General features: G+C 48.9%; 10 protein-coding genes across 10 annotated transcripts; 4 read left to right on the top strand and 6 right to left on the bottom strand.

Moving 5' to 3' along the window:
* Nucleotides 1-342: 342 nt before the first annotated feature.
* On the top strand, nucleotides 343-4,529 carry CPAR01_06507 (L-asparaginase 1 precursor; the record flags this gene model as incomplete). The annotated part of the gene is made up of 9 exons (XM_060490779.1): nucleotides 343-1,121; nucleotides 1,178-2,099; nucleotides 2,587-2,714; nucleotides 2,771-2,878; nucleotides 2,930-3,037; nucleotides 3,095-3,308; nucleotides 4,105-4,146; nucleotides 4,208-4,274; nucleotides 4,336-4,529. The coding sequence occupies 9 exons, from the start codon at nucleotides 343-345 to the stop codon at nucleotides 4,527-4,529; spliced, it is 2,562 nt and encodes an 853-aa protein (XP_060349653.1).
* A 2,184-nt stretch (nucleotides 4,530-6,713) lies between these two features.
* On the top strand, nucleotides 6,714-7,078 carry CPAR01_06506 (uncharacterized protein; the record flags this gene model as incomplete). The annotated part of the gene is made up of 2 exons (XM_060490778.1): nucleotides 6,714-6,943; nucleotides 6,982-7,078. The coding sequence occupies 2 exons, from the start codon at nucleotides 6,714-6,716 to the stop codon at nucleotides 7,076-7,078; spliced, it is 327 nt and encodes a 108-aa protein (XP_060349652.1).
* A 669-nt stretch (nucleotides 7,079-7,747) lies between these two features.
* CPAR01_06505 (uncharacterized protein) lies at nucleotides 7,748-8,380 on the bottom strand (the record flags this gene model as incomplete). Its single annotated transcript, XM_060490777.1, has 1 exon — nucleotides 7,748-8,380. The coding sequence occupies one exon, from the start codon at nucleotides 8,378-8,380 to the stop codon at nucleotides 7,748-7,750; it is 633 nt and encodes a 210-aa protein (XP_060349651.1).
* A 686-nt stretch (nucleotides 8,381-9,066) lies between these two features.
* On the bottom strand, nucleotides 9,067-10,254 carry CPAR01_06504 (asparaginyl-tRNA synthetase; the record flags this gene model as incomplete). Its single annotated transcript, XM_060490776.1, has 1 exon — nucleotides 9,067-10,254. One exon carries the CDS (start codon nucleotides 10,252-10,254, stop codon nucleotides 9,067-9,069), a length of 1,188 nt encoding a protein of 395 aa, XP_060349650.1.
* Nucleotides 10,255-10,940: 686 nt separating this feature from the next.
* On the top strand, nucleotides 10,941-11,936 carry CPAR01_06503 (uncharacterized protein; the record flags this gene model as incomplete). The annotated part of the gene is made up of 4 exons (XM_060490775.1): nucleotides 10,941-11,202; nucleotides 11,263-11,385; nucleotides 11,452-11,582; nucleotides 11,655-11,936. 4 exons carry the CDS (start codon nucleotides 10,941-10,943, stop codon nucleotides 11,934-11,936), a joined length of 798 nt encoding a protein of 265 aa, XP_060349649.1.
* A 610-nt stretch (nucleotides 11,937-12,546) lies between these two features.
* Nucleotides 12,547-13,393, bottom strand: CPAR01_06502 (C2H2 type zinc finger domain-containing protein; the record flags this gene model as incomplete). Its single annotated transcript, XM_060490774.1, has 2 exons — nucleotides 12,547-13,221; nucleotides 13,310-13,393. 2 exons carry the CDS (start codon nucleotides 13,391-13,393, stop codon nucleotides 12,547-12,549), a joined length of 759 nt encoding a protein of 252 aa, XP_060349648.1.
* Nucleotides 13,394-15,706: 2,313 nt separating this feature from the next.
* CPAR01_06501 (early conidial development-2) lies at nucleotides 15,707-17,017 on the top strand (the record flags this gene model as incomplete). Its single annotated transcript, XM_060490773.1, has 2 exons — nucleotides 15,707-16,700; nucleotides 16,755-17,017. The coding sequence occupies 2 exons, from the start codon at nucleotides 15,707-15,709 to the stop codon at nucleotides 17,015-17,017; spliced, it is 1,257 nt and encodes a 418-aa protein (XP_060349647.1).
* Nucleotides 17,018-17,626: 609 nt separating this feature from the next.
* On the bottom strand, nucleotides 17,627-17,907 carry CPAR01_06500 (uncharacterized protein; the record flags this gene model as incomplete). The annotated part of the gene is made up of 2 exons (XM_060490772.1): nucleotides 17,627-17,782; nucleotides 17,851-17,907. 2 exons carry the CDS (start codon nucleotides 17,905-17,907, stop codon nucleotides 17,627-17,629), a joined length of 213 nt encoding a protein of 70 aa, XP_060349646.1.
* A 444-nt stretch (nucleotides 17,908-18,351) lies between these two features.
* CPAR01_06499 (short-chain dehydrogenase/oxidoreductase) lies at nucleotides 18,352-19,940 on the bottom strand (the record flags this gene model as incomplete). The annotated part of the gene is made up of 4 exons (XM_060490771.1): nucleotides 18,352-18,861; nucleotides 18,986-19,526; nucleotides 19,589-19,621; nucleotides 19,783-19,940. 4 exons carry the CDS (start codon nucleotides 19,938-19,940, stop codon nucleotides 18,352-18,354), a joined length of 1,242 nt encoding a protein of 413 aa, XP_060349645.1.
* Nucleotides 19,941-20,587: 647 nt separating this feature from the next.
* CPAR01_06498 (amino acid transporter) lies at nucleotides 20,588-21,818 on the bottom strand (the record flags this gene model as incomplete). Its single annotated transcript, XM_060490770.1, has 4 exons — nucleotides 20,588-20,920; nucleotides 20,974-21,403; nucleotides 21,458-21,613; nucleotides 21,676-21,818. The coding sequence occupies 4 exons, from the start codon at nucleotides 21,816-21,818 to the stop codon at nucleotides 20,588-20,590; spliced, it is 1,062 nt and encodes a 353-aa protein (XP_060349644.1).
* Between the last annotated feature and the right edge of the window lie 812 nt (nucleotides 21,819-22,630).

Below are 22,630 nucleotides of genomic sequence, written 5' to 3'. Positions count from 1 at the left end.
CGTGTCGTTTGTCCTGAGTTATATCCATCAGGTCTGTACGTTCAGACCTTCTGAGGATCCAGAGGAATAGCCTGGGACCTGCAAGGCCAGCAGTAACACAAAGCGCAACATGGCGATCATCCCACGGAAGTGGCGGCCTTACAGCAGGAGATTGGCACGAGTCGAGCCCTTGTACTTTTGCTAGGTCAGATTCTGCCGCGTGCCAACTTGTTTTGAGCTAGGTAGGAGATAGCTCTTTGAGGTAACAAGAGTGTGGATACTACTGTGTACTTGCCAGCACGTCTAAGTAGCTCGGAAGATAGCTTCCGTTGATTCGACCCTCAAGGACTGGCATAAAACGTCATGATAACCTTCGATTCTTACGTGCTGGAATGTTCCGTTACGTCCTACGCGTGCGAAAGCATGGACACACGAACTGGGATTGTTCTTCATGGAGGTGCATCGGAATCATGGATAGGGGACGAAGCCTCGCATGCTGCCACCCGGAATTTCTTGAAGGGCCTTGTGATCAAGGCCGAGAAGCGCCTCCGGGCAGGTTTCAAAGCTGTCGATATAGCTACTGAGATAGTAGCAGAGCTCGAGGACTTCCCCGAGTTCAATGCTGGCAGAGGAGCGGCTGTCAATCGAGACGGCGTTCATGAGGTACGAATCACTTCAAACATGATCCAGATTGAATTGCCGGATGTATGTCACACTGACTGTTCTGATTGCAAGCTTGAGGCCGGGATCATCAACGGCAGGACAGCTGCTTACCGAGCTGCAACATGTCTCCAAAAAACAAAGAACCCCATCAAACTAGCCAGGGCCATGCTTGACTCTAGCGATGCACATACACCTGTCTTCATGGCAGGAGAAGGAGCCGACAAGCTCGCCAACCACTTTGGCTTAGATATGGTGGCCAACACTTTCTTTACAACGGAGAGGCGCCTGGATTACTGGCAAAAACACAGAGCGGAAATCCTTGAACATGGTACCGTTGGTGCCGTCGTTCTGGACTTACATGGCCACTTAGCTGCGGCTAATTCGACCGGAGGCATGATGCTTAAACCTCCTGGAAGAATCGGCGATACCGCCATCTTAGGCGCTGGATTGTACGCCGATCAACAAATCGCAGTGACATGGTGAGTGCTTGAGTTTCCTGCTCGTTTTCTCGACTAATATTGATATCCATACGCAGCAGTGGCGGAGGTGAAGCCATTTTGACATCCATGCTGGCTAGTCGCGTCGCAAATCTGTACCGCAGCGGCCTCAAGCTCGAGACAGCTGTCAAGAAGGCCATGTGGGATTCCACTGGCATGTGTCCCTCTCTGTCTTGTGGTATAATCGCGATCACTGCGGACGGCAATCAGACGGCGCAATGCAATAGCAGGCTCTTCACCATTGGCTCGGCAGGGCTTGGGGATCGCTTCCAATATGGATTGATAGGCTGCACAATGCCTATCATTGCGCCACTTTGCTGTTTTGAAGACGACCTGGTCCGAGTCGGGGTATCGAAGCACCCAACACGGCAAAGCCAACTCACCTTCTGCATCAAAGACACAAGCCTAATTGCGATGAACCAGAAGCAGGTGGAGAATCTCTTTGGTTCGCTTAGGCGTGTTGCGAAAGCCATGCTGAGTCTCGGCGGCACCGAAAGTGTAGCTATGGTGACGTTCAGAGGTGGTAGGGGCGGCCACTTATTCGGCATTCGTAGCACGGGCAGCATATCCCCGGCATCAACCGACTTGAAGGAAGATCCGACTTTCAGAGCCCATATCAAGATTAAGAAAACGGCCGAGCCTTTGCAAGTGGTAATAGAGTCGTGGCAGCCGTCCGGCCCCCGGCGCTTCTCCGGGTTTCTCTTAGCACCGGCGGTCGAATTCCGGGCTATCGTGGCCGGGATCTGGGCCGCCTTAAGCCGCGGCTTACGGGTGGCCTTACAGACACCGCTGCACTGGGCTTTCGCCACGGATTCATTCCACGACGATCTCATGTTACTCTGTTTCACCCATGATGAGCGTTACTGGCCCAACGCAGCCCCATTTCAGTCTAACAATATCGGCCAATGGGGTCTGACGAGCGCACTGGGCCAGAGGATTTCGGACCTCGAGCCTTTCTGCGTAATAGCAGAGAAGTTGCGTACTAAATTAGAGTGCCAACAAACGAACGTCAATTGATAGGCGATGAGAACGAGAACGGGCTATAAGTTGTGTGCTCAAGAAATCTGCGATTCGTCAATCTTTGAAGTCATATTACTCCAGTTTCTCATTCGCTTTGTCTTAAATTTCTTTATGAATGTTTCGGTCACCCCTACTCGCGTCGACTATCTTTTGATCAACTCTGGTGAGAAGATAATTACCCAGGTAGAATACAATATGAGCAGCCTTAGAAGACTTGAGAATCTCAACTTCTATTTAAGTATTGCCGGTAAGTTTCTTGCATCTTAGATTGCCAAATACCAATCGTCCTTCAATAAGACAACTGTCCCATGGAAGGTGACATATCGTTAACATGGACTTAGCCATCCTTTTTTCCAACTTTGTGAGCAGGCTTCACTTAGATGCATTCAATACACGCAACTATTATGACAACTAATACATTGCGCAGGTAACAGCGGTCGACTCTGGGTTGTCATCATCATCGCATTTGGCCATCGCCTCTCAATTCGACAAGACCAACATATCAACGTGGCCAGTCAACGCCTTCCTGGTCTCTTCTATCACTGTACAACCTCTGTACGCTAGTCTTTCGGATTGTATCGGCCGACGTGCTATTTATATCTCAACCGCAGCCTTGTTCTTTGTCGGCTCATGCCTAGCGGCGGTTACGACATCTTGGACAGGGCTGATATTGGCAAGATGCATTTGTGGCCTTGCTGTTTCCGGGCTGATGACAATGGGTAAGTTTCTGAACCAGAACTACTTCGGTACAAGTCCTTGCGTCTCGACAGCTTAGCTCACAGCCCAGTAGGATCTATCGTATTGACAGATATTGTCGGCCTTAAGAGTAGAGGCCATTATCAATCGCTAAACTACGTGAACTACGGCGCCGGCTCCGCGTAAGGAGATGTAGTCTTCATCTTGAATGGCTCAGACTAATTCGAATCCATCTGTAGGCTAGGTTCAGTTTCGGGCGGTGCCATCGTTGAGCGATTCGGCTGGAACTATGTGTATAAGATTCAACTTCCATTATGCCTTCTTTCTTCGGTCATGGTATACCTATGGATACCCTCAAGCATCGAGGATTCCTCCAGAAGGTCTTCAGACAAGGGAAAGGTCAGCCTAACCAACCTGTACCAGACTTTTGACTGGAAAGGCTCGCTTTTGCTTGTAAGTTAGCTCATGATATCACTACTCGCAATATTCCCCTCATTAACCAATGCGTAGATCACGTCTCTACTTTGCCTTCTTTTCGTATTTGGAACAGGGGGCAATGTATTATCTTGGACAAGTCCCTTGATTCTGGCGGCGTCCACTTTATTCGGTGCAACATGCTTTGTACTATTGCGCGTGGAAGCAACAGCTCTGAAACCTGTTCTTCCGCCTGAGATGTTTGAATTTCCCTTCAGGAATATCATGGGTAGCGCCTTGACTTTTTCCATGATCAATTACTGTGTAAGTGAACCTTGCATTATTTCAAATCGTTTACTCCACGCACATGGAATTTATCTCCTGACGTGCCCTTGCTCAGGTCATGTACAACATACCATTCTTCTTTCAAGCCGTCCGGCTGGAGTCAACAGGCGACGCAAGCGCACATGTTGCCATACCATCGATTGCATTCACGGCAATAAGCGCGCTTGCAGGAACGACGATCGCAAGATTAGGTACTCCGAAGCACACATTGCGACTGAGTCAGGTGCTCTTACTCATAGGTACCTTGGGGCTTGTGGCCATGGCTGCTGTATTGCCGGCCACCAAAGTCTCGAATTCTTTGTATAACCTTTGCCTCATAATGCCTTCCCTTGGAGCGGGAATGATGGCTCCCAGTGCGTTGTTGACACTATTAAGTCAATGTGGTCAACGTGATCATGCCGCCATGAATGGGGGCTTTATCATGATGAGATCCCTTGGCGTCTTCATCGCCACTTCCCTGAGTACGGCAATATTACAGAACGTGTCTCAGGGCGTGCTGGAAACAATGAGCATGGACGAGGAGACAGCCAAGGTATGCCCTGGCTCACACACCAAGATATTCATAGAAAACACTTGCCTAACATTGAAATTAGATGGTCGAGGCAACACGGCTCAACATCGACAACCTGCGGACCTTGGATGGTGATATTCAGTCCAAAGGTGAGTGCCACCTACAAGTTGGGCACTGGTTAGTGTAGATTGTGTACTAATGAAGGACAAGTTATGCAAGCTTATCAGTGGGGCTTCGTTGTGCTCTTCAGCGTTCTCCTCGTTTCCTCTCTGGGCATCATTTTGGCATTTTTTTGGGTTCCGGAACGGCGGTTGGACAGTACCTCAAATCGTGCTGAACATTCCGATGTGGTGGTTGAAATGGTTAATCTCATCGATGATGAGGAGACAGATGACGGTCTGTGATGCACCGAATATTGATACTACTGGGAAATAATTTCACGGACCAGACAAAGACCAAAGTAGACTATAGTGCGACTTACCTGATTAATGCTACTCGCCATTTTGGTTCAGGGCTGTCTAGGCTTCATGTGAGCTCATGCTAGATAGCCGCCCTCTCTTCCCTCATTTCACCCAAGACGGTCTTCTTAACTTTCACTTTCCTTTTTCATCTCATTGTGATCTTTACGAATTATCTGCATGTTACTCTCTAGTGGCGTAGCATGTAAGCGCTCGAGCCGGACTGACCGAAGTCGTGTGCATGGTTGGCTAAAAGCCATCGGCAGCGAAAGACTAGCATCTCCAGGTGTCAACACAGAGGGAATGAGAACGAGCAGGTGAACGAGGAGCATATCCTCAATACGCGCACGACCGAGCTATCAGTTTCTATTCCACCAGCCCCCAGAGTGTTGATTCAAGACCAGCATCAAACAGGAGTGGGCTTGTAATTCCACCAGCAGAACGCCATGGCTGAGCCGGTAATGTCGCCGACCAGCCCGCTGACAAGCGCGGACCGATGACGAGCTTCGACAATTACACACGTTGAAGACAGTACTTTAGTGAGTGGTTCAGTGCACCACCCTCTACAGCTCCATTTTCGTCATTTCAGTGAAGCCAAGGAAGGGGAGCCTAGTGCTGGTGGGGCAGTTCCGACGGTTCTCGAGTTGAGCAGGAGTAGCGGCCTGATGATGGAGCTTCGTGTCACGCCAGTGCAGTATGTGTTTTTCGTCAACATCAAGCCGAAAAGCTCGTTTGTTGGCAGGGTGCAGCACTGAACGGATACGAATACACACGTACGGGGTACGGAGCACTCCACGTGGATAGATAATATCATACCTGAAAGCAAGTTTAATTGCCAACCCTTGTATCCAGCTACTGTACATTGGACAGCTGCAATGGAACTTCGGAGCATGCCCACGCTGAGCAAATGCGTACCAGACTCATTGTTTTTGGGGTGTGCCGAGCCTCATGCTGGCAATGAAACAGTTGCGGCTCATTGGTTTCTGTACTGTGATTACTTGGGTTTCAGCCAATCTTCCAGCAATACGTCTTTCAAGTTCCAGACCAGACCACCAATTTTAATCTATCGTCTTGAAGTGCTCAGCCTTTGCCCGAGGCCATTCAGACTGAGACTTCTGACCTTGGCTTTCTTGGGTTGATTACTCGCTTTTGCAAGCAGGCTGACACTGGGCTGGCCCACATGAGTCAAAATTACATGTAGCCCTGACTCGTCCCCAGGCCGCGCAACAAGGGCTCAGCGACTGATAGGACTGGGATTCCAGTCAATAGTTCGGAATGACCCCCAATATCATGGCCTATGGTACGGACTACAGCGTGGTGCCATTGCACCCACAAGGCAGCTGAGGGATCCATCTGGACTGACACGGGGGTCATAGTCAGCGCTAGCAGATTAATTCGGCGATTATTGTAGTAGAAACGGATTATGACCACTAGAGCAGCAACTGACACAATTGGTAATGTTTTCCATTGCGTACATGACTTTAATGTTGCACCTTCAGCTGATATCTACGCCTATTGAAAAGTCCTGTACGTTAATCAAGGGCGTACGATTGAGTACAATATTTCAGTGGGAATTTGCCGCAAGTGCCGATATCAGCGTCACAATCTCTGTTCATGATATGCGGTTGCGTGTGTCATGTAGAACATTGTTTTGCCCCCAGAGCTCGTGGATCCTCTTGTATCCGAGCTGACCGGTGGCTCCCACCCGGGTCATCTCATGGCCGCGGAGATTGACTTAGTCGTGCATTCCAAGAAAGAATACGGAGTAATTACTAGGCCTCATTTTGTAATATGTAAGAATGATTCTGGTTGGGTCAGAACAGCCTGAGAACCCATCATTAACCTAGGCTCCTTGCTAGGTCCATCAACGAGCCTCCATGTCCTTGCTCCTTGACAAGAGTCTAGCGATATAAGCACCCGTGATTACTATTCAGGTAGTTGCCCCACGGGAAACTACAAGAAGAAGCAAGCTACATTATCAATGTTAGAGATCTTTGTCACCCAAGCAACTTTTCTTGCCATTTCACTAAAGACAAAATTCTAAGCCAAAGGTGAACAACGCTGATGGTGCATCAGAAGTCAATGTTGACAGGAAGCTGATCGTATGATACCAGAAATCACGAGTCCGCAATGAAGATCACTGCCGCCATCTGTCTTGTTACAGGCTATATCAGCCTCGCTGCCGCTGCCGGTTGCCAGGTCGAGCTTCTCAACATCAACCAAGCAGTCGTAGGCACTGGTTGCGTGCAGATGAACTACTACGCCAACATCTACGATTCTACCAGACGAGCAGGCTACACCGTCAACGCTAACAGCAATTGTGGCCTTAGCTTCGGCAACATTCAAGTCATTCCTGAGGGGTATTCATTGCGTCAAGCGGGCTACTGTTAAGTACTAGGAGAGGCGCTAGTATTGATGTTGAAGTTTCCTACGAAGAAGAATGCATACTACTGGGTTATAAAGACAAAGATGCTACTCAAGTACTGCATCGTTGAAAGGGTTTGCGATGATTTGCAGTGCGTGGGATTATTGCTGTATTCATCAACGGAAAGATCATTTTGCTAGCCGTTTACTCACTGGGATTTTTCCACACAGCACAAGAGTTCCCAGTCGGGTCTGTTAATGATTTCCATGTAATTCAAATTTCAGGTCACAGCTGACTTCGTTGAGCTTCATTAAAATAATTTGACGGGATCCGACTTAAGCTTAAATTCAGCTTCTTTGGATCAAGCTCGAAAGTCTTCATGAAAAAGATTAAAAAGAAAGAAAAAAGAAACAGAAAAAAAAGAAGAGCGCATTATGTTTGAGTTTATGTCAGGAGGTTTCTCGTGAATTCATTATCAATACCACCGAACTTAGTCTCCTCACTAACGTTCTGCTTACTCTAAGGCACATGCACGAAACTCTTTCTCCAAGACTATGTGACTAAGAGGCGATGCATAGATTGTGTTCAGGTTAGACGGAAAGAATTCTAGCGATATGATTCATGGGCGACCTGGGACATAGTCCAAACTGTCATCTTGTCCCGGCTCTAAGTACGTATCCTCTACCTCCTGCCATATCACCTTTCAATTGCATTCGACACTCAGTTCGATTATAAGGTAATGACTAGGCAAGTTTCCCTCCCTTTGAAAATTATACAGCAGGTAGATTTGCTCTACACCTCACTGAAGTTTGCTTGACGCTACTGCCCTTTCGACATCTGGACAGACCCTCAGGATATGATCCAATATTTGTCTCGCAGCTTCGATGGGAGTCAACTCAGTGACATCAACCTCTACGCTCTTCGTTCCTGGCTCATCAAAGCGATGAATACTGACGCCATTGCGGAATATGCGTAACAGTTCCGGATCGACGATCTTGCGATGCACCTCGCGATCAGCAGACTGTAGGCGGGATATATTGGTGGCTTCGTCGCAAGTGATGATAATGGACACCATAGCTGTGCCGCGAACACGCGCTGTCTCAAGATACTCAGCACACACTGCGCTTCCTATGTCATCATTGGATTGGAAGTCGGTGAAAACGTAGACAAAGTCTTGACAGGCTGAACTTTCGACCAGCGATGTAAAGACGGCTTTGCGGAGAGCGCGCCGTAGGTCTTGGTAGCCTGCTTCAGAGCGATGTAGCACCGCGTCCGCAGGATTGATAAGCAAGTGGTTATGAACTAGCCGACAACAGGGACTGAGCTGCTGTTGTAGAGCCCTCGCGATAGTGAGCTTGCCGCTACCTGGGAAGCCGTTTAAATGAACAATTGGGAGAGGTCTCGGCGTAATCGGCGGTCGAATGGAAGCCATCGCTGGAAAGTCTGAGATACCACGCCACAAATGAGAGAAAACAGTAGCTTCTGGAATGACAGGAGAAAATAGAGGGCAGTTTGATCTCGAGCACCTTATAAACATCTCGACTGGAGAAAACGTTCTCGGAGACTTGGACTCTTATGGTACTGTGCCAAATCAACTTGTCTTGTTGCTCAACGCTCCTGTCGCGACAGGACACACCTGGAGTAGACAGGAACAGAAGCTAACATCATGATTTCACCAAATCGGTATCATTAATGCTGGAAGCTGGCCGAACCTTATGTCCGGCCTTTCGAGGCGGTGACGAGTGGGGCAGATTTTTCATGCTAGGCAACCATCTTCGAGATATCAATGACGCCACTTCACACGGTCGGAACAGATCCCACAGCTGAGTATAGGCCAAAATTACCTCACGCTAGTCTTTGTCGAATGACCATTCAATCTTTCACATAGAGTTGCTGAGATATATTCGTGACTATGTCGCACGTGGGGACAACGATGGCATAAGAGACGAATCACACGACCTCTACGAACTTCACAATAACAGACTTGAATATCGATGAGGAACGACAAATCAACGTTCTAAGTGACTATTGATTGACAGATATTGAATTGATCAGTCACATTTATGTCTTGGGTGAACTCCACTGCGAACAATCACGATGGTCCCGGCGCCAGAGCTTTCACGGGCTGCTGGTCACCCCCTTAAGTCTAGGTATCAACTGTATGTCCCGAACATCGTCGTGCTGCAAGACCCAGCTCAGAAACCGCTCAGATCCTATGCCCCATCCAGTTGTTTCAAGAGGTTTCAGCCTCCGCATATCGACATACCAGGCATAGTCGGTCGAGTCAACACCGTGGTGATCGAGAGCGACCAAAGCCTCCTCGGCCGTGGTGTGACGGTTGCCACAGCCGACGACTTCTCCCAGTCCGAGCAAAAAGTCACCACAACGAGCCTTACTGCGGTCTAAACCATCGGAATAAGCCTGGTAGAATGGCACACTGAGATGATGCATCTCGACAACCCAGCAAGCACCGCCACAACGCTTCAACAACGCCTGCTCGCCCCTTCGTGTCAGTGAACGCCCACATTCGGGGCGTCCAGTCACAGTGTATTCCCACATAATGCCTTCACCATGCGTAATTTCTGGCAATGCGAGTGCCTCGTCCAAAGACAGCGTTGGAAACCTACCACCATTTCTAGCAGCGAGCTCCAGGAGGGCCGTCATGTGGCACGTTGAGCCAGCAAAAGACTTGATGGTGTCGCCGTGTCTCTCCAACAGAACCCTCGTCAGGGAGATAATGTAATCATCAGCGACTTTGATTCCTTCCTGCAAGCTGCCCCTGAGTTCGCACTCGACATGGTAGAATTGATTGAGGTGAGTGCTGTCATGGTCCTCTCCGCGGCAACTGGTCCCGACGTAGTAGGTGCCACGTACGTCATCATCATACCGGAGGGCGTATTCGAGGAGGAACTGCTGAGAATCTGCCAAGTATGTGGTCTCCCCGTGTAACTTGATCGACACGGGTTGCGAGTCCGACCCGAGGCCCATAGGCGAACTAATGCTACCGGTAGTGAGCGGGACGAGGAGGTAGCGGTAATCGTACTGAGGGCCGCGGAAGAAGTCGATTGAGGCGTGGAAAAAGGTGCTTTGGATGGCGAACAACGACTTGTACCACTCCGACTTCAAGGCAGCAATACAGAATTCATCATTGAGGTTCCAAATTCGTGGCACCGGCTTGCGGGATAAGAGTTTTGCCGAAGCTTTGGTAGGCGCATCTTCAACAGGGTCGATATTGACGTGTGATATGATCTTTCTGGGAGAATTCTGATTCAGATCATGAGGTCTCATCTCAGCCTGGGCTTCCATAATGGTGTTCAGCTAATGCCTTTTCGAGAGTGTTGATATCAAGCTACTCGAACAGTGTAGTTGGAAATACTGTGATAAACTTCGAGCTGTCGCCCAAGTGGAAAGATGCGACCGCACGTGGTCCTGATTCTTTCATAACTGAAGAAGTGCTACTTATAAGGATATTCTTTTCCCGGTGTCTTTTTAATCGAGAAAAGTCCAGCTAGGTTGAGATGGCCCGAGGCAACAAAGCATCCGCCTCATGGTATTGGTGGCCTCACGCAATGGACGGAACCGCCCTAGGCAAACAATCTGTTACCATGATCTAGTACCTTGCTCAGACCTCCCAAAGTTGAATTACACCTTCTTATGCCCATCACTGGCTAGGCTTTGGATGTCTGTCATTGGCAAGAAAACGCGAGGCCACCAATATGTCTAGGATACTAAGTACGGTTCCCAAAGCGAGCACTGCTGAGGATTGTCCTAACTTTGCTGTAAAGTGACTTCAGTTGATTTTGGTCTCTGAGGCCTTACTAAGATAACTTACCGAACAGAAACATCATCAGCTCAGCTATATTGTTGTCTCCAAATCCCGCCTTCTTTTCTCGTTCGGCTCGTGGTTGATATTTTGTCTGAACGTGGATCTCAGGCCCCCGTTTTGCTGGTGACAAACTGCTGACCCTATTACATGCTCTTTCTATTGGACTATGGAAAACCAACAGAAAGATTGTCATTACGAGGAACTCTCGCCAACTGCTTCTGGTTCAACGCAAAACTTCGGTGAGGAGGCCGAATCATTTCTAGACAGCAACATTTACAACCGCTCGGGTGCTCCTATCTTCCACAAAACCTTGGCAGCATGGTGGTTTCTGGTAGTACTACACATTCTTGTGTTGTTCACCGCCGCCAGTTCTCTCGCGGTAGGGCTCAACAACCGCTCTCAAGAGAATGGCCAACTAGCGTACTTCTGTAAGCTATTGGAGCCTTTCGCATTACTTGCGGTGTTGTCATGCTAACAACTTGGAACAGTGAAGACTTCAACAGGGAAAAGCTATCCGGAGACTATAGTCCAAACGTATTGGGACTATGACGACGACTTCCTTAATCATAATGTTACCATTGCTACAGAGTTTTGGAAGTCACTGTTTCCTGGTACGCTTATAGAACGTTTCATCACCTCTACATGTTCCGCAAGCATGCTAATGACTGTAAATTTAGAAGGCGACGGAATTGTGGCTCTGAATGATGATCAAGTCAAATCTCTTGGTCTTATCCAATCTGCGCGCGCATTCCAGGACCCATCTAAGAGTGTGTATCTTGTAGCTGCCTTTCACCAACTTCACTGCCTCGTAAGTCAAAGTTCTGGGTTTATTGAAGCAACACCGAGAAGATCAACTAACCATTGACACCAATCTTTGCAGAGCCAGCTAAGGTCGTTGATCATCAAGGCTCATCAAGATCCCGCGTTCTCATTTCCCGACGCAACGTACTATCACACAATGCACTGCGTCGACGTTGTCCGTCAGGAGATCCTTTGCCACGCTGATGGCACGCTCATCTACAAACGACAGGAGGACAAGTATCCTGGCGATGGTGGCATGCGCGTGTGCAACAATTTTGACGCTCTCACTCACTGGACGAGGGAGCATGCATACAAGTCTTTTCCAGGAGATGTTCAGATTGTCCCTGGGCACTCCCATTGATCACATCTAAAGTCAGGGTGATGGACGAACTCGGGCTGTCTAGAGGCTAGTTCCGAGTTACAGAAATGTTTTACTAGGACTAGGTGTACGTTTTGGTTCGTTCAAGCTGAAGTTTCGAAGAGAGATTTATCTTGCAGTAGTCCAGAGCTTTTTATTGCGATCGTGTCTTGTCCCCTCAGTCTTTTCAATCTACATATGAGCGCAAAGATCTGAGCATCTCACCCAGACGAAGTTCTCGTTGTAAGAAAAGCGCTTCTCTGATTCACGAACTGGCACGAATTTTCTCTACCTACTAACTACAGGCCTGACGAGACATACTCTCAAAATTTGACTTCATATGAGACTAATAGAATCATGCACTACTAGAGATTTTGAGACTCCTGGCAACCTTCGACGGGTTTGTATGCATTGAGAACCGCATCCTTCGCTTGGGGACATTTCTCTGCAGACTGCGCGGGTCTCTTGGCCCTATTCCGGCAAGGCCGAGCGAACAGCGTGTTTCTCTTTCGCCCGTGCATTCTACTAAAGTGATTTCTCTGCATTGAAGGCCATTGTTAGGAACCAGGGAAAAAGAATCAAAAGAGGTGTGAAAGGGATGATAGCAGGAGTTTCAAGTATGCAAAAAACCCACCATATTATCCATCCGACTAAAGACCCTGCTACAGGAGGCATAAGGGCAAGAAATACTTGGTTCGTGCGAGCGAAGGTGACGCCTGTAGTCTTTCTGGTATGCGAAGCCAACACCTGAAGGCGCACATTCGGGACGCAGGCAGAAGAAGGCCTTTGTGTGTGTTAAATGGTGTTTTCGAAGATCGCAGGCTCTCTCGAATACCGTGTGGGATCGACATCCTGCATGGCTACAACGCCAGCCACCGTTCTCATCCTGGAAGCCCATCCCAAAGACGTCCTGAGGAACCCAGTCATCGTCTATGTCAATAGGTTCGCAACTATTCGTCTCGCTTAGATTGAGGTCAAAATCGCTAGCAGAAACGTCAAATGAGCCGCCAGGCCAAATAGACATGTGTTTCTCCTGAACTGAGGCGTAGGTCGATGGTGCCGTGTCAAAAGAGAAATTCAGCCAGGGTTCGAGGTTGCCTCCCTCGACAGCCGAAAGTTGACAGCTGTCACTGTACCTCCCATCTGTCGCATTGTATGTAGTTACGATGTGGCTGTCGGCAAAACTTGGGTCCACGACTGAACTCAAAAAGCTCTCTTGATCAGATGCCGCTATCTGTATCGAGTTGTGTTCGTTGGGGTGTGTGTCTGGATCAGGTGCCGAGGTATTCTAGGAAAGGTTATCACTCAACTGTCGAGCCCAAGGATCTCTTTGCAGCTATTGAAATTGCGACGATACTCAAAATGGCGAGACTTACACATATGCCTGTAAATTCTTGATCATTAAAAGAGAAGGTAGTGGCCAAGAAGTGGTGTTCATTCAGAAATAGTGCGTCAAACATGGTGACTCAGGAGACTTTGCTTGATACCCGATCTTCTTCGCATCAATTTGAAATCTGAACGCCAGTGAAGATGAGAGTGCCCTATCAAGGGGCACCTGATCAGATAAATGCCGTTTGACATTCTTGATCAGAGAATCTCTTTGGTTCCTCAATTTGCGAGTCATGCCAGCTCCTTCGGAACTTTTGTTGACGAACATGGGGGAACGAAGACGAGGACCAGGTTTCCTGGCATTTCCAACAGCAGTTATTCATAATGAAATGCGCATCAGATGGGGCTCAGCCAGCTGTCAGGACAGGCCATTGAAGGGATGCCCGTCTTCCGTCAACTGCATCCTGGGACTCAGCAGAAAAACGTGTGGCTTAATTCTCAAAAGCTACTAACTACATCAAGTGTTCGTAAACCCTCACCGCAATCGGTGTTATGGAAACCCGCCATTTGAGGAAGGGAGGGATCGCCGAAGATAAGCTTTCCATGCTGCCGAACCTTGGATGCTGCGTCAACTGGCTGCCTAATCTAATACCCTGAGCTCCCGATCTACGTAACACGGTGGGGAGCGTTAGAAGCCTACATCCCGGAATTTTCAACCAGGCAATTTATCTAAAGTGAATGGAAGATGACTGTAGGTCATAGTAGCAATCCGCCTGTCCAGATCTAGGTTCCTTGCTGCCTTACATTGATTATTCATTATGCAAACAGACACTTGAACTCCTGCTCCTTCTAAGCGGTTCGCCGCGAGCTGCATTTCGGAAATATGGAGCATTTCGTCGTCAAAACAAGAGTTCTCAAAAGCTTGTTTCTGTGGCTCTACCACAAGGTATCTGAAGCAGGAACCTAGCTGGCAGCCACGTGCCTGGTGTCATGACCAGCGGATTGGGGTTCTCGACTTGGAAGTTTTCTTATCATCATCGGGGTCTTATGGATTTTGCTTGAAACGACTGCTATTAAAGGCTCCATAAATTGTCACGAGCAAGAGTCAAGTGTTTTTGACAGTTTTCGCAGGCGATATTCATTCACTTACGATCGCCGCACCCTGCAAAGAGCTCCGAGGTATGATCAGGTCTCTCTACGATGGAAATGGTTCGATTGCCATACTTCATATCGCCACGTGATTCGACGGCATTGGAAAAGTTCCACGACCTCTAGATCCATATCCATAAAGTATCTGCTCTTCACTTCATCGGCAGATTGCCTTGGAAACGTCAAGTGGTAGCCGCGGTCTTTACTCAAAAATGAAATCATCAAGTTCTCTTGCATAAAAAGGGCGATATTCTTGTTCAGAATCTGTGTGAAGCTGTTTAGATTGCGAGCTGTGCCTATGCTTGGAGGCTCCAATCAGGGAACGACATCGATAATATTATCAGGATTCTGCAGATGGCCTTATGAACATTGGGGAGGCGTTTTGTGGACTTCCTCATACGTGGTCTATTCACGTTCGAAGTCAGGTAGTCTAAGAGACTTTCTGTCTTGTGCTCTATTGATGGAAGGTTTCGTTGAGTGGAGGTAATTATGATGTTCTGCGGGACAGAGCTGTGACTTATTCTTGCGACTGTTGCCAAGTTTAGCTTGGGAAATAGGCATTCTGCAGCTCGAGGTTGAAGTAGAAGTAGTCTTGGTGTACGTTCAAGACTTCAATGTTGCCTTTAAAAACGATCGAGGTGCATCTTCAATCTGGAGGCAAACATGCCAAACAAAGCTCAATCCGTTCAGATCTTGTTTCGGGGCTTGGTAAGCTAGCCATGGGAAGGTGCAGCTCTTGAGCTTCTCTAAGAATTGTGGAACGAGAACACTCTATTCGCGTACGGAACTTTTGGGCGCATATGCGACTGCTGGTTTGGCTGTGGGTGTTTTTTGGTATCATTGCTTATTACGTGCTTCTATGTACCTAACTACACCAGGCGCTGAGAGAAAATTGACCCAGGCCGGAGGACGCTACACACAACATAAATGGGGGAATCAAAAGACCTTAATGATTTCGACCCTTGCACTTGATCAATGCGCCCGGCAAACGGAGACTGATGGATCAGCGACGCGGGTGTCTCCAGCTGCTTCATGAAGGTGGGCCGACGGAGTGCTGGCCGCCAGTATCGCGCGAATCAGGAACGAATCCGACCGGGAATAATCCACTGGGTGCACCTCTTCAACGTTGCGGCCGATGCAACTGACAAGGGTACGAGTTGCTTCTCATTCATAGACAGACTACAAGTCTTCAAAATGTATATAAATATCTGGCCGACAGCGAAAAGGACAGCCAGTCAATCCAACTCAAATCATCAGTCATTCTCATTCATTACTTCTACGTCCAAAAGAACACCATGTCGCCCAAGTCGAATCCCCATGTTCTCATCATCGGTGCCGGGCTAAGCGGCCTCACACTTGCTCAGATACTCCGCAAGAACAACATCTCTTTCTCCATCTTTGAAAGGGACAGTAGAGCCGATGCTAGAGCTCAAGGATGGGCCATCGCCTTACACGGCCCTCTACTAGCTGAACTATCGGCGTCGATGCCCGCAGACCTTGGCCCCATCGAACAAACCAACCATCTGAGCCCCCTCGACCATATCCCGGCACAGTTCGTATTCTACGACGTCAGCAAGCCCTCGTGGCGAGTTGGTGTCACGGACGATGAGACTGGGAAAATTGTTCGTGCCAACCGTCAGCGTCTCCGTGACTGGCTTCTACAGCATCTGCCGGTGCAGTTCAATAAACGTCTAGTACGACTCGAGGAGCAAGACGACAAGGTGGTGGCACACTTTGAAGATGGAAGCTCGGAGACCGGAAACATCCTTGTTGGGGCTGAGGGAAGTCGGAGCTTGGTGCGTCGGCACATCTTGGGCGGGCAAGATGTCATGACGCCGCTCCCTGTGGGTTCGTTGGTTGGCGAAATTGAACTCGAGGTTGATGAAATGAAGCATCAGCTTGAACTGGGTCATTCTGCCTACATTGTCTTGGACTCATCGTCCGAGAACCGATGGCAAGCAAGCCTTTTCGCCGCCATGAACAAGATCAGCCCGGATAAGAAGACGGGGTACTTCTACTTCATTCTTCACTGGATCGACCAGGAAGCTGCCAAGAGCACAGAAGAGAAGCCATTTTGGACCGTTACCGCCTCACGAGAGGAGTTGATGGCATTCGCGAAAGAAACCACGAAGAAATATCCCGACAGTCTGCGCGTGTTAGTCGACAAGGTGCCTGTTGAGAGATACAAGAAGCCGGGGATTGTGCTCCAAAGTGTGCAATTGACAGTCGATCAACTGCCTGCTGGCAGGATCACTCTGGCTGGGGATGCCGCTCACTCGATGACGCCATGTAAGTATGCATTTATGGATTGAAGGGAAGTCAAAGCTAATCCAATCCCCAAAGTCCGGGGAGAGGCCGGTGTTTGTGCACTGACAGATGGCTTGAGGCTTGGCGACGCCATCACAAGCATCCACAACGCTGGGGGACAGGGTCCCGATGTGGTGAAGTACATCGGCGAGTATCGCGACGACATGATTGCCAGAGGAGCAAGAGCTATCAGTGTGTCCAATCCGGTGCTGGAGGATCATTCCAAAGACGCTGAATATGAGTTTTACACGTGTGGAAAGAAGGTCTTGCCGCTCTCTGAAGAGACTATCACCATTTGATGTCTAGTTGCCACTCCCGTCTATGTTTTTCCTTCTCTATTAGTTTTCTATTCAGATTTCCTCTCACTAGACCTCACATACATGAGTCGTAAAACGCGTTGTTTCAAATCCATCGTCAAGTTTGTGTCTTACTTTGGCCATGTATCCTGCGTTTATCGGCATGTTTTGATGAGATGATAGAATGTTACACTACTTAAGCATTTTGTTTCATTAGTACAGTACACTCAGCACAAGACTTCCCCCATTGTCACAATAATCAAGATAGAACAAAGGTAGTTTACCCGCAGATCCTGAATGTGCTATCTTGTAATAGTAGGCAGGCAGGACTGAGAGGGTGTCAACAGCGTGGTGTTACATATCATCCAGCCGAGCTCCCGCCTGCTTGTTATTTGAAGCGCATGAATAACGGAAGGAGTGGTTTCACTGTTGTAACTCTTTGTTCAATTCAACCATGGTGTTAAGGCACCACAAGGAGCCTAAGTAGCGGGTATCATGCCGCAACTATTTTGTCCCCCTCAGATAAGAGTTGTAGATACGACCTGCAACTCTGCGGCAAGTGGGCGCGCTATAGGCACATAATCAAGGCGACCCTAATGCTAGCTGGATACTTCATTTAGGGCAGTTGGCCACATTAGAAGACCCAGGACCGTTTCTCGTGCAAGACTGTCCTTCCTTCCCGTCACAGCTGCCTGAAGAGCAAAACAAGCGGACGCCGCTGATGTTCTCCTGACATTCTCCCTTGGCCGTGCATTTACCCTCCTGAGCCTATTTGACGATCCGACACGCAGATTAGTGGACTGATTTAGAGACAAGTGGCTGGTTTGACGACATACCAGAGCAGTGGTTGCAAAACCAAGCACCGCAGCGATGAGAAGCTTGTTGACCTGCATTTTGATGTCTGATTAGGCGGAGTGGTGGTGCGAGTAGTTAACGTTAGCCGCTAAGGTGCTCGGGAATTCCACTGGGTTCTTATATGCTCTGTTGACGAGGAACATGATCTGCATTGCGAGAGAGTTACAGCTCGAAAAGTATGGACGGCTTTGTGTTTGAGGCTTTGATCACTCTGGTGTACCACTCAATCTATTTCAGACACGACCACCTGGTTAGAGTTCATAGATATTGGAGCATAGCCACAGGCCTTCATTCCCGACGAAATAGACAACTCGTTGATCAACCAGTTTTTCGAGCCTAAGAAGGAAACAAATTTTGATTACCTTTCAGTTATTACAATACAGAATCCCAGACGAAGCGTTAGTAGTTAATCACAGCTAATCACTTAACATAACCAGCGTAAACCTTCGCAGCCCAAGCTTTCTCTTATGACCAGCTGTACTCTATAGAACCCTGCCGCCATCAATGCTCCCGTGTTCAACAAATGTGTAAGACTCTAGAACAGAGCTGCTAACACCAGTCACGAGATTCACATTCGATACCCATAGCGAGACTCCCCTCTCGCAGGAATCGTCTCCAACAAACTTATGACCCACTCTCAAAAGGTAAACAACCCGAACCTTCTTCAACTGCTTGAGGAAAATACCGTGCATCTTTTTGATCAATCTCTTCCACCACTCCTTCGGATACGTAGCACGCAGGTTGTCGGCAATCAGCATTACATCTTCCTGTAGCCGATAGACACGCCAGTCTCCCGAACCTACGTTATCATTCGTAAAGAAGCCTATAGGGGGTACAGGGATGCTACCGGGGCCTTTGGAGCCTCTGACTGAGCCGAAGTCGTGTCCAACGGTTGTCTTGATGAGCATGACCGACATTCTCTGTGCAGTGGTTAACGGAACGATTGAGCTTCTCTCGAGGCGAGGAGGCTCAATAGTGTCTATCTCTTGTGCCTGCAGTGATTACATCAGTAAGAAGGTTTCTCCTCGGGAGCTAAGTTGGCCTGGATGATGAGATTCGGGAGGTGAGTGTTCAAAATTAGTAGGATATCGATAAACAAGGAAAGTTAAGCCATACCTTAACTCCACGCTGGAAAAGGACAAGCCGGGACTTGTGCAGAGAACGCAGCAGCTCAATCTGACGATCCATGCTAGCTGCCGCGATGTACGCCTTCATGAAAACCAGCTCGATAATAGCGATACTCCGCAGTGTCACATAATCCTTCAGCCTCATAGTCGTCGAACTCTTCAACACCACCGCAATATAAATGAGCGAGAAGAAGTTCACAAACGGCGTATCAGACCACACGAACCGTCCCGCTCGTCGCAGAGCGAGGATAAATCGCAACCAGCTTCGCAGGCAGGAGAAGACGGACACGATGAAACAAAAACCGAAAGTGCAGGCGACGAAGACATTGAGAACCATGTCGGACAGGAAGAGGTTCATGGCGATAGCGGAGGCGAGGGATGCGCTCAAAAGAAGGAGACCCGTGTTTGTGAAGTACAGTTCGGCGAGATCGCCATCGTTGTCGTTGGAGAGAATTGAAGTGTACCCGTCTAGGAGAACGGAGCGAGAGTTTGAAGTTCCAGGTTGAGTCTTGCGGCGGAAGGGTGTCAGCCTGATGACGATCGTAACGAGATTGAGGAGTTGATCTGACTTTGGATTCCGGAGTTGATGAACACACAATCCAGATCGGGAAACCCATCAACAACTCTGTTAAACTGTTAGTATAGTAAGTCGCTAATGCTTGCCGTATGGAGGCATCAAGTCCGCAAGGCCTTTCTACGCTTCGGGTCGAGTAATCCATTCCGTGGTGGGGGAGGGGGAGGGGGCGGGGGGCTTGTGGGCAGTGATTTTCTGCACTTGGGACTGACCTCTTCACAAAATCATCGAGACCTGCCCTATTTGTAATGTCAAACCGGACAGAGGCTGCCTTGCTTGAGCCGTGCTTCTTGACAAATGCATCTAGTCGTTCCTCGCGCCGACCGACAGCGACGACTTTGACGCCGTTTCCGACAAGCTTATCCGCCATTGCTGCTCCAATGCCCGATGTGGCACCTACTAGAAGTACTTGCTTATATGGGAATGACATGTTAGGCAGATAGTCGACTTGTTTATTTGAATGGTGAAAACCGTTGAGACGAGGCAAGATGTCTACTGGGTGAAGTGTAGCTGTATCGCGATCGTTAAAAAGTCCTGATGCCTTGTAATGCCAAGCTTTATACTTTGGTGTTCAACCTCGCCGATGCCTATTGAAACATTGATATAGATATTTCCGAATCGCGAGACAGCTTACTCCCGGCGCTAAGATCAGTGTTTGTGGCTTCGATCGCTGGATGTCGGACTGTTGGCGGTAGGCGGATTCAATCATCGGGATTATAGAAATGCATTCTGCCTAAAGCCGAGCGACCAACCATTTTCTGACGTTTAGTATGTCCGAGACACGCATCAACACCAATGCTGCTTGCCGTGACCCGGGCTTATAACGAGAAGAACGACGTCAAAGAAAACAGTAAATTGCCGATCACGCCGAATTTATGTAGCTTTCATCTGCTGGCAGCTGGGATATTTGAAGTTTATGTCTATTATCTTGAGAAATCTATACGTCTAGGGGGGTATATCTGCACCCGCAAATTCGGGGATGAACCATCTCACATCATCATAGTGCAAGCACTCTTTCTATTTCTCAGCAACAATGTACTCCGTGCAAAGGAGCTCGGATCTCAGATCCATCACATCAGCGATAGTCTTGTTAGGGATGATCTCAGCCATCCACAAAACGTGGTTTAGAGTGGTGTCGTTGCCTGCATCACCGTCGTAGTCGAGGTAGGCCGCAGAAGGCGTGAGCCAGCGGTTCTGCTCCATGATGAAGGTGGGAGGGATGAGCTGACCGCTCATATCAGTGAGGCGCGAAGAGAGGTTCGCGAGTTGCCAGTCCCACCAGAGGCGATCCAAGTTGGCATGGTGCAAGAAGAAGATCGGGTCACCAGGGCTGGCGTTTTGGTTCTCCATCTATTACAGGCGTTAGAAATACAGCCGAAGATTGGATTAAGAAGGTAACTTACGGTGCCGCCAGTAGCAAGGTGGCCACAAGAGTGAGGGGAATCAACATAGCAGAAGTTGGCCTCGTTATAAGTCTCCTTCACGTAGCACTCGTCGACGTAGGACTGGTTGGCGAAAGTAAAGGCAGTCTGGTTAAACTCGCGAGAGAGGCAGTATTCGTCATAGTAGTCGATGCCGTAGACTTGGTCCATGCGAAGGGTGGTGTTGGCGAAAGGGCCATCAATGACGCAGTTGGTGCCTTGGGTGGTGTTGACACCGTTGGTTCCGAAGCTGAACTCATCAGAGCCCCAAACAGAGGCCTTCTCGACAGTCCCAAACACCTCAAGATCGCGCTGCTCGTCCCAGTAAGGCAGAGCACCAGTGTATCCGCACTCCTCTTGGAGAAGGATTTCGTGGAGACGAAGGAAGAGGCGATGCCAAGGAAGGAAGGCTCTGAGTGTGGAGTTAGAAGAAAACAAGTCGAGATTGGCTTTCCAAAAAGCTTACCCAACTCCGTGAATGAAGTTCGACTGTTCGACGTGGCAACTTTGAAGTTCATCCCATCTTGTCTTCGCACCCTTGATGCCCGTCTTGGCGGGTGATTCGAATAAGCATTTGACGGCCTGAAGGTAGTCGGATTTCTCCTGGTTCTCCAGAGTGTGCCTGATTATTGATGTTAGTATCTTCCTGGCAGAAGTGATGAAAACATTCAGGTGATGACTGACCATGCCTTTCTCTGGTTCATAGAAGTGCAAGTGGAATTAGAAAAGGTTCCATTATGGCCGTTGTGACCATGGGCGGGAAAGACAGGCGATGCGCTAGCGAAGGCAACGACCGAGGCCAGGCTGAAAAGAGTGGACGACTTCATGTCGATCAGTGAGAGATAGGCAGTTCTGGAAAAGATCTGCAGGGAAAGCGACAAACAATGTGGTGAAGAGCAGAATCTTTTGTCTTTATGCTTCGCGGAAAAGGGAGACAGTTTCACTTATACTGACAGCACGACCTTGCCAGGACCTCGGGATCTCCCTTGACTCCTCCTCAGATAGGAGTCCAAGGACCCGGAGTGGAAATTTTTGGATTCAAGATTCTTCAAGCTCCGAAGAACAAATATCCACCGGCTACGCAAAAAGTTGCGACGGCCCTACGAAAGAAGCCGCGCATGCGGCTTGGGGATCCGCTGACCCCATCATAAACTTGGCGAAGCTTGAGATAAAGATTTGCCCCCCGGCGTCTATTCGTCTCGACTTGCCCATTCGGTGGATGCCGGACAGGGGTGCCAATGATGCAGCGTTCATCCAAAGGTAAAAATCTTAGCATGGAAGTCGACCGAGGCCCGATTTGCCTATCCGTAATCTATGTCTTGTGGGCCATGATGGATACTAAAAAACCTACTGCTTCCCTGACAGCATCCCACCTGGCATCCCACATACCGAGGGTCTGGATCCGTGGATACAATGGATGGCTTATTGGACGAATGAAAGTTTCACGCACAAGACAAGCACATGCCGACTTGCGATTTGGGACGAACATGCACAGCCGCCGGAAAGATAAAAAGGGTCATCGGGTCCGGAATCCCACCTTCGGCTTGGGGCAGGTCCGAGACTCCATCCCAGCCGGCAACGGCGACGGCGGCCTTACCCAGCCCCCCACGTGGCGTAGCTGGCGACGAAAACAACTTGG

Source organism: Colletotrichum paranaense (genome assembly GCF_030867605.1).
Source record: "Colletotrichum paranaense strain IMI 384185 chromosome Unknown Scaffold_5.1, whole genome shotgun sequence".
In the NCBI taxonomy this organism is placed as follows: domain Eukaryota; kingdom Fungi; phylum Ascomycota; class Sordariomycetes; order Glomerellales; family Glomerellaceae; genus Colletotrichum; species Colletotrichum paranaense.
The sequence above is the reverse complement of the archived record's forward strand: the minus strand, read 5'-3'. Positions and strand labels throughout refer to the sequence as shown.